Source organism: Trifolium pratense, linkage group LG5, assembly GCF_020283565.1.
Source record: "Trifolium pratense cultivar HEN17-A07 linkage group LG5, ARS_RC_1.1, whole genome shotgun sequence".
NCBI lineage: Eukaryota > Viridiplantae > Streptophyta > Magnoliopsida > Fabales > Fabaceae > Trifolium > Trifolium pratense.
This window is the reverse complement of record NC_060063.1, coordinates 41,004,856-41,014,824: the sequence shown is the minus strand read 5'-3', so window position 1 is coordinate 41,014,824 and position 9,969 is coordinate 41,004,856. Positions and strand designations below refer to the sequence as shown.

General features: G+C 46.4%; 1 protein-coding gene across 2 annotated transcripts; it reads left to right on the top strand.

The window, feature by feature from the left end:
- The first annotated feature begins 364 nt into the window (after positions 1-364).
- LOC123883848 (DNA mismatch repair protein MSH5-like) lies at positions 365-3,593 on the top strand. Of its 2 annotated transcripts, XM_045932786.1 has the most exons (8): positions 365-495; positions 1,288-1,319; positions 1,674-1,768; positions 2,013-2,093; positions 2,167-2,239; positions 2,835-2,898; positions 3,157-3,311; positions 3,431-3,593. In XM_045932786.1, the coding sequence occupies exons 1-8, from the start codon at positions 457-459 to the stop codon at positions 3,534-3,536; spliced, it is 645 nt and encodes a 214-aa protein (XP_045788742.1). In that variant the 5' UTR covers positions 365-456; the 3' UTR covers positions 3,537-3,593. The 2 variants fall into 2 exon arrangements, with proteins under 2 accessions (XP_045788742.1, XP_045788743.1); XM_045932787.1 differs by lacking the exon at positions 1,288-1,319 and having other exon boundaries at positions 384-495.
- Positions 3,594-9,969: the final 6,376 nt, after the last annotated feature.

Genomic DNA, 9,969 nt, shown 5'->3' with positions numbered 1-9,969 from the left:
TATCCGTAAAAAAAAAAGTAGTCTAGTGACTAAACTCACACACATACATTGTGAAAATAGGAAGTCCCAATTTAGATGCATATCAACGTCTTTATAACTATCAACTAAATTGTACTTACGACACAACACGACTATTATTACAACGACTAGATCGAAGCTATGATTGGGCTTTTTTTTATTTTAATAAGCTTTGTTTGGGCCTTTTTTTTTTGTTTTGATAAGCTGTAATTGGACCTATATGACACGAGTCCATGCTTCTCGGATCAGCAAACGACGCCGTATCGCAGCAGTTATTCAGATTTTCCACTGCTTTCCAGTTTCCACCCCAGTATAAAATCAGAGCTTCTCCATTTCGATTTTTCCCCGCTCAAATTTCCGTTACTTTCTCGCACATTCATTTTCCTTTCACATTAACTCGCTCGTTTACTCGCTAGCTCAGAAACAAGATCGCCAAAAATGGAGGACATGGATGATGAAATCGATGACGTTCCTCAGGTCTATTCCTCACGCATCTTTTTCTTCCAATTTTTCGTTTCTTACCGCGTAGAAAATGCGAGAAAATTCCACAAACTTAATTAAATCCTTTGATTATTTATGCTAATTAATTTTATTTTCCTTGACAATCACACACTTCGTTTCAGATCAACGAGGTTAAAACTGAAATCGGCGCAATTGATTAATTATTGCGTTTTTATAGAGAATCTGGAAAATTAAACAGTTAATTTGTAGTTAATAACGGTCTATAATCGTTTAATTTGATGAACTGAAGTTGATACTGAAATAGAGAGTGATTTTGCTTAATCTTTAATCCTATCTTCAAATAATTAATAATTTGCTATTTCAAGCTCAGTGTATGATAATCAATAATAAGTCACAGTTATTAATTAGACATCTATGGCGGGAGCCGGGAGGTGTGGCCTTATATTGTGCTGCTGAATTAAGAGTTACTGGAATGTTCAAATTAAAGAAGAATAAGTTTCAATTTAGTGACGTGATTTCTTTTGTGTAAGAAATTTCTTAACATGATTTATATAAGCTGACAAGTATTCTTGAGGTCTATGTGTAATAAAGTTAAGTACTAAATTCTAAATTGAGTTTTAAATAAGTTTATTCAACATGTTTCATATTAGATTAGAAGTTAGCATATGAAAATATTATAATTTCTTAGAGGTTACACATAAATAACTCATCAGCTTCGATGCTTAGTTCTTGTAATATTTTTGCTTAAATTGATAATTTACTCCACTGTAATCTCAGTTCTTAATTGGATTTTTTTGAGTTATGTAGGTTTACATGGCCTGCATACAAAATGGTCATAGGTAAGCTTTCTTTTAGTAGCTCAAATATCTGTTGCTAGAAATTGCCAACCAATCTAGAATAAAATTGTTTGATGCAAGAATCAAATCATAGTTTCTGTGCATGATTGGAGGTGAAATTGTGTGAAGAATGATGTTGCAGGATGGTAGTTGAAATTGAGTGGCCAACTGTTTCAGAAACATTGATAATTAAAAATAATATAAAAATTATAATATGCCGAGTGATTGGTAAAAAGTGGTTAGATAACTATAAAAGGTATATGCAGTGCATGTATGAATCCCATGATACAGGAACATCTCGGTTTGGGTTTAAATCATGTATTCTTGATTTGATGAACTCTCAAATCTTCTTTACAGAATTGGAGTTTCATATTATGATTCCAGCCTCCGACAGCTAAATGTGCTTGAAGTTTGGGATGACGGGGATAAAGGTTTTTCGGTTATTGATCTGGGTATGATTTCCCCCATTATTGTTGTTGGATTTGATTTCAGTTTTAGTTTCTACGTTGCTCCTGGTTGCGCTATTCCATCATGGTTGAAACTGGAACCTAATTGCTTTATGTGTTGTCGTTTCACCCTAATTTCATTGTGTCACTATTGTGCTCCACATGCCCCTAATGACTTGCAGTAAATGTTTTTCTTATTAGTTATGGGTTGTAATGTATGAATGTCTTATGGCTTCAATGGCTAATGCAGTGAAATTTCAAGCAAACCCTCTGGTCATATACACAAGCACTAAATGTGAAGAATCTTTCTTGGCTGCTCTGCAACGAAGTGGTATAGTGCACATCATGTGGTTGAATTACAAAAACCTAGCTCTTGGATCATTTTACCAATTGATGTAATGCAGATGAAGTAGCTGAGGCTCTTACAGTAAAGCTTGTGAAAAGTTCAATATTCAGCTATGAGCAAGCGTGGCACAGGTATTGAAGCAGCTAAAATCTTAAAAGAATTTTTTTATCAAGTGTTTGCAGTGCGCTTGTCAATGATATGTTGCTAGAATAATAAATACAAATGCTCTAGACAATACATATTCTAGGAATATAAAGAACTAATTACTGACCAACCTGTTTTATATAGATACTCTTCCCAGAAAAGTTAGGACCAGTAATGATACAAACTTTCTTCTTTTGTACTTGTTCTAATTAACATGCATAATTTTTCACTACTGGTCCTAACTTTTGTGCTTTTCTAGTCCTAACTTTCACTACTTGTACTTGTATACTCTTCTTTTGTACTTGTTCTAATTAACATGCATAGTTAGGACCAGAAAAGTTAGGACCACAATAGGCGGCAAAACTCTTCTCCCTCAAGAGATACAAACTGTCTTCTTTTGTACTTGTTCTAATTAACATGCATAATTTTTCATTTTGATTTGGAACGAGGATATTGTATGAAATTTTATTTGGTGAATTGCCAATCTAATCGTTCCAATAAAAGGAAAAACAAAAATGGTGTGCTGAAATCTTAGCATTCATTTGCTTCTTCTTTCTCATTCTCTCCCTCTTTCTTTTACAGATTAGTTTACCTTCGGGTGGCGGGAATGGATGACGGATTAGACGTCAAGGAGAGGATTTACTTTGTGAGTCCGAAACTACTACTACTGCATTTTATCATCTTTGTTTCAATATATCATATTAGGGGATCTTCCAAGCATCTTAAGTTTGTTACATATAAATGCACCTGCTTAGATTAATAATGTAAATATTTTTTCTTTGGATATTTTTTACGTGTATTAAGTCTGGTGTTTGAATCATTGTTCCTTTCCTTCCATATATCAGTGCAATACTCCAACAGATTTACATGTATTTCTGCCCTTTATTCCATGTTACAATTGCAGTTGAGTTCCATGATGGACATGGGAAGTGAAGTACAAGTTCGTGCTAGTGGTGGCCTTCTTGCAATATTAGAGAATGAAAGGATTGTAGACACTCTTGAGCAAAAAGAATCTGGAAATACATCAATTACAATAGATTCTTCAGCAGAAATTTCACTGTATCCTTACACATACTCGGCCCTTAAATGCAATCCATATTTTATTCTTCAACTTTGTGCTATTTGAAAGGAGATAATGTAGATTTCAACCCGTGTCTTTCTTTAAATTGGAGATACAGAAATAACTTTATCAAACTTGATGCAGCAGCTCACGAAGCATTACAAATATTCCAGATAGACAAGCACCCAAGCCACATGGGAATTGGTAGAGCAAAAGAAGGGTAGTTGCTGACTCAATCTAGTATATTATACTTTAAAATTCAGTAACTTTCTGAGGTAATATGTCTTAATTGCAGGGTGTCAAGCAACCTCCATGTACCGTGGCATGACCGTGGCCAAGTAATAAAGATCAAATTCCATGCCTATGCCAAGTTGGACCAAGGCCCCGTCTCGTTTTGCTATAAGCAAGGGCGTGGCAAGGCACGCGGGGGGCCAAAAAATCAAAGTGCTCCGAAATGCACACGGGGGTGTCAAGCAACCTCCATGTACCGTGGCATGACCGTGGCCAAGTAATAAAGATCAAATTCCATGCCTATGCCAAGTTGGACCAAGGCCCCGTCTCGTTTTGCTATAAGCAAGGGCGTGGCAAGGCACGCGGGGGGCCAAAAAATCAAAGTGCTCCGAAATGCACACGGGGGTGTCAAGCAACCTCCATGTACCGTGGCATGACCGTGGCCAAGTAATAAAGATCAAATTCCATGCCTATGCCAAGTTGGACCAAGGCCCCGTCTCGTTTTGCTATAAGCAAGGCGTGGCAAGGCACGCGGGGGGCCAAAAATATCAAAGTGCTCCGAAATGCACACGGGGGTGTCAAGCAACCTCCATGTACCGTGGCATGACCGTGGCCAAGTAATAAAGATCAAATTCCATGCCTAGGCCAAGTTGGACCAAGGCCCCGTCTCGTTTTGCTATAAGCAAGGGCGTGGCAAGGCACGCGGGGGGCCAAAAAATCAAAGTGCTCCGAAAATGCACAGGGGGTGTCAAGCAACCTCCATGTACCGTGGCATGACCGTGGCCAAGTAATAAAGATCAAATTCCATGCCTATGCCAAGTTGGACCAAGGCCCCGTCTCGTTTTGCTATAAGCAAGGGCGTGGCAAGGCACGCGGGGGGCCAAAAAATCAAAGTGCTCCGAAATGCACACGGGGGTGTCAAGCAACCTCCATGTACCGTGGCATGACCGTGGCCAAGTAATAAAGATCAAATTCCATGCCTATGCCAAGTTGGACCAAGGCCCCGTCTCGTTTTGCTATAAGCAAGGGCGTGGCAAGGCACGCGGGGGGCCAAAAAATCAAAGTGCTCCGAAATGCACACGGGGGTGTCAAGCAACCTCCATGTACCGTGGCATGACCGTGGCCAAGTAATAAAGATCAAATTCCATGCCTATGCCAAGTTGGACCAAGGGCCCCGTCTCGTTTTGCTATAAGCAAGGGCGTGGCAAGGCACGCGGGGGGCCAAAAAATCAAAGTGCTCCGAAAATGCACACGGGGGTGTCAAGCAACCTCCATGTACCGTGGCATGACCGTGGCCAAGTAATAAAGATCAAATTCCATGCCTAGGCCAAGTTGGACCCAAGGCCCCGTCTCGTTTTGCTATAAGCAAGGGCGTGGCAAGGCACGCGGGGGGCCAAAAAATCAAAGTGCTCCGAAAATGCACACGGGGGTGTCAAGCAACCTCCATGTACCGTGGCATGACCGTGGCCAAGTAATAAAGATCAAATTCCATGCCTATGCCAAGTTGGACCAAGGCCCCGTCTCGTTTTGCTATAAGCAAGGGCGTGGCAAGGCACGCGGGGGGCCAAAAAATCAAAGTGCTCCGAAAATGCACACGGGGGTGTCAAGCAACCTCCATGTACCCGTGGCATGACCGTGGCCAAGTAATAAAGATCAAATTCCATGCCTATGCCAAGTTGGACCAAGGCCCCGTCTCGTTTTGCTATAAGCAAGGGCGTGGCAAGGCACGCGGGGGGCCCAAAAAATCAAAGTGCTCCGAAAATGCACACGGGGGTGTCAAGCAACCTCCATGTACCGTGGCATGACCGTGGCCAAGTAATAAAGATCAAATTCCATGCCTATGCCAAGTTGGACCAAGGCCCCGTCTCGTCTCGTTTTGCTATAAGCAAGGGCGTGGCAAGGCACGCGGGGGGCCAAAAAATCAAAGTGCTCCAAAATGCACACGGGGGTGTCAAGCAACCTCCATGTACCGTGGCATGACCGTGGCCAAGTAATAAAGATCAAATTCCATGCCTAAGCAACCTCCATGCCAAGTTGGACCAAGTTGGACCAAGGCCCCGTCTCGTTTTGCTATAAGCAAGGGCGTGGCGTGGCAAGGCACGCGGGGGTGGCCAAAAAAATCAAAGTGCTCCAAGGCCCCGTCTCGTTTTGCTAAAATGCACACGGGGGGCCAAAAAATGTCAAGCAACCTCCATGTACCGTGGCATGACCGTGGCCAAGTAATAAAGATCAAATTCCATGCCTATGCCAAGTTGGACCAAGGCCCCGTCTCGTTTTGCTATAAGCAAGGGCGTGGCAAGGCACGCGGGGGGCCAAAAAATCAAAGTGCTCCGAAAATGCACACGGGGGTGTCAAGCAACCTCCATGTACCGTGGCATGACCGTGGCCAAGTAATAAAGATCAAATTCCATTCCATGCCTATAAGCAAGCCAAGTTGGACCAAGGCCCCGTCTCGTTTTGCTATAAGCAAGGGCGTGGCAAGGCACGCGGGGGGCCAAAAAATCAAAGTGCTCCGAAATGTGTCAAGCAACCTCCGAAACTGTGGCCAAGTGCACACGGGGGTGTCAAGCAACCTCCATGTACCGTGGCATGACCGTGGCCAAGTAATAAAGATCAAATTCCATGCCTATGCCAAGTTGGACCAAGGCCCCGTCTCGTTTTGCTATAAGCAAGGGCGTGGCAAGGCACGCGGGGGGCCAAAAAATCAAAGTGCTCCGAAAATGCATACGGGGGTGTCAAGCAACCTCCATGTACCGTGGCATGACCGTGGCCAAGTAATAAAGATCAAATTCCATGCCTAAAGTTGGACCAAGGCCCCGTCTCGTTTTGCTATAAGCAAGGGCGTGGCAAGGCACGCGGGGGGCCAAAAAATCAAAGTGCTCCAAAATGCACACGGGGGTGTCAAGCAACCTCCATGTACCGTGGCATGACCGTGGCCAAGTAATAAAGATCAAATTCCATGCCTATGCCAAGTTGGACCAAGGCCCCGTCTCGTTTTGCTATAAGCAAGGGCGTGGCAAGGCACGCGGGGGGCCAAAAAATCAAAGTGCTCCGAAAATGCACACGGGGGTGTCAAGCAACCTCCATGTACCGTGGCATGACCGTGGCCAAGTAATAAAGATCAAATTCCATGCCTATGCCAAGTTGGACCAAGGCCCCGTCTCGTTTTGCTATAAGCAAGGGCGTGGCAAGGCACGCGGGGGGCCAAAAAATCAAAGTGCTCCGAAATGCACACGGGGGTGTCAAGCAACCTCCATGTACCGTGGCATGACCGTGGCCAAGTAATAAAGATCAAATTCCATGCCTATGCCAAGTTGGACCAAGGCCCCGTCTCGTTTTGCTATAAGCAAGGGCGTGGCAAGGCACGCGGGGGGCCAAAAAATCAAAGTGCTCCGAAATGCACACGGGGGTGTCAAGCAACCTCCATGTACCGTGGCATGACCGTGGCCAAGTAATAAAGATCAAATTCCATGCCTAGGCCAAGTTGGACCAAGGCCCCGTCTCGTTTTGCTATAAGCAAGGGCGTGGCAAGGCACGCGGGGGGCCAAAAAATCAAAGTGCTCCGAAAATGCACACGGGGGTGTCAAGCAACCTCCATGTACCGTGGCATGACCGTGGCCAAGTAATAAAGATCAAATTCCATGCCTATGCCAAGTTGGACCAAGGCCCCGTCTCGTTTTGCTATAAGCAAGGGCGTGGCAAGGCACGCGGGGGGCCAAAAAATCAAAGTGCTCCGAAAATGCACACGGGGGTGTCAAGCAACCTCCATGTACCGTGGCATGACCGTGGCCAAGTAATAAAGATCAAATTCCATGCCTATGCCAAGTTGGACCAAGGCCCCGTCTCGTTTTGCTATAAGCAAGGGCGTGGCAAGGCACGCGGGGGGCCAAAAAATCCTCCGAAATGCACACGGGGGTGTCAAGGCCGTGGCAAGTTGGACCAAGGCCCCGTCTCGTTTTGCTATAAGCAAGGGCGTGGCAAGGCACGCGGGGGGCCAAAAAATCAAAGTGCTCCGAAAATGCACGGGGGTGTCAAGCAACCTCCATGTACCGTGGCATGCCGTGGCCAAGTAATAAAGATCAAATTCAAGTTGGACCAAGGCCCCGTCTCGTTTTGCTATAAGCAAGGGCGTGGCAAGGCACGCGGGGGGCCAAAAAATCAAAGTGCTCCGAAAATGCTCACGGGGGTGTCAAGCAACCTCCATGTACCGTGGCATGACCGTGGCCAAGTAATAAAGATCAAATCCCATGCCTATGCCAAGTTGGACCAAGGCCCCGTCTCGTTTTGCTATAAGCAAGGGCGTGGCAAGGCACGCGGGGGGCCAAAAAATCAAAGTGCTCCGAAATGCACACGGGGGTGTCAAGCAACCTCCATGTACCGTGGCATGACTGTGGCCAAGTAATAAAGATCAAATTCCATGCCTATGCCAAGTTGGACCAAGGCCCCGTCTCGTTTTGCTATAAGCAAGGGCGTGGCAAGGCACGCGGGGGGCCAAAAAATCAAAGTGCCAAAAAATCAAAGTGCTCCGAAATGATCACACGGGGGTGTCAAGCAACCTCCATGTACCGTGGCATGACCGTGGCCAAGTAATAAAGATCAAATTCCATGCCTATGCCAAGTTGGACCAAGGCCCCGTCTCGTTTTGCTATAAGCAAGGGCGTGGCAAGGGGCACGCGGGGGGCCAAAAAATCAAAGTGCTCCGAAATGCACACGGGGGTGTCAAGCAACCTCCATGTACCGTGGCATGACCGTGGCCAAGTAATAAAGATCAAATTCCATGCCTATGCCAAGTTGGACCAAGGCCCCGTCTCGTTTTGCTATAAGCAAGGGCGTGGCAAGGCACGCGGGGGGCCAAAAAATCAAAGTGCTCCGAAAATGCACACGGGGGTGTCAAGCAACCTCCATGTACCGTGGCATGACCGTGGCCAAGTAATAAAGATCAAATTCCATGCCTAGGCCAAGTTGGACCAAGGCCCCGTCTCGTTTTGCTATAAGCAAGGGCGTGGCAAGGCACGCGGGGGGCCAAAAAATCAAAGTGCTCCGAAAATGCACACGGGGGTGTCAAGCAACCTCCATGTACCGTGGCATGACCGTGGCCAAGTAATAAAGATCAAATTCCATGCCTATGCCAAGTTGGACCAAGGCCCCGTCTCGTTTTGCTATAAGCAAGGGCGTGGCAAGGCACGCGGGGGGCCAAAAAATCAAAGTGCTCCGAAATGCACACGGGGGTGTCAAGCAACCTCCATGTACCGTGGCATGACCGTGGCCAAGTAATAAAGATCAAATTCCATGCCTATGCCAAGTTGGACCAAGGCCCCGTCTCGTTTTGCTATAAGCAAGGGCGTGGCAAGGCACGCGGGGGGCCAAAAAATCAAAGTGCTCCGAAATGCACACGGGGGTGTCAAGCAACCTCCATGTACCGTGGCATGACCGTGGCCAAGTAATAAAGATCAAATTCCATGCCTAGGCCAAGTTGGACCAAGGCCCCGTCTCGTTTTGCTATAAGCAAGGGCGTGGCAAGGCACGCGGGGGGCCAAAAAATCAAAGTGCTCCGAAAATGCACACGGGGGTGTCAAGCAACCTCCATGTACCGTGGCATGACCGTGGCCAAGTAATAAAGATCAAATTCCATGCCTAGGCCAAGTTGGACCAAGGCCCCGTCTCGTTTTGCTATAAGCAAGGGCGTGGCAAGGCACGCGGGGGGCCAAAAAATCAAAGTGCTCCGAAAATGCTCACGGGGGTGTCAAGCAACCTCCATGTACCGTGGCATGACCGTGGCCAAGTAATAAAGATCAAATCCCATGCCTATGCCAAGTTGGACCAAGGCCCCGTCTCGTTTTGCTATAAGCAAGGGCGTGGCAAGGCACGCGGGGGGCCAAAAAATCAAAGTGCTCCGAAATGCACACGGGGGTGTCAAGCAACCTCCATGTACCGTGGCATGACTGTGGCCAAGTAATAAAGATCAAATTCCATGCCTATGCCAAGTTGGACCAAGGCCCCGTCTCGTTTTGCTATAAGCAAGGGCGTGGCAAGGCACGCGGGGGGCCAAAAAATCAAAGTGCTCCGAAATGAACACGGGGGTGTCAAGCAACCTCCATGTACCGTGGCATGACCGTGGCCAAGTAATAAAGATCAAATTCCATGCCTATGCCAAGTTGGACCAAGGCCCCGTCTCGTTTTGCTATAAGCAAGGGCGTGGCAAGGCACGCGGGGGGCCAAAAAATCAAAGTGCTCCGAAATGCACACGGGGGTGTCAAGCAACCTCCATGTACCGTGGCATGACCGTGGCCAAGTAATAAAGATCAAATTCCATGCCTATGCCAAGTTGGACCAAGGCCCCGTCTCGTTTTGCTATAAGCAAGGGCGTGGCAAGGCACGCGGGGGGCCAAAAAATCAAAGTGCTCCGAAAATGCACACGGGGGTGTC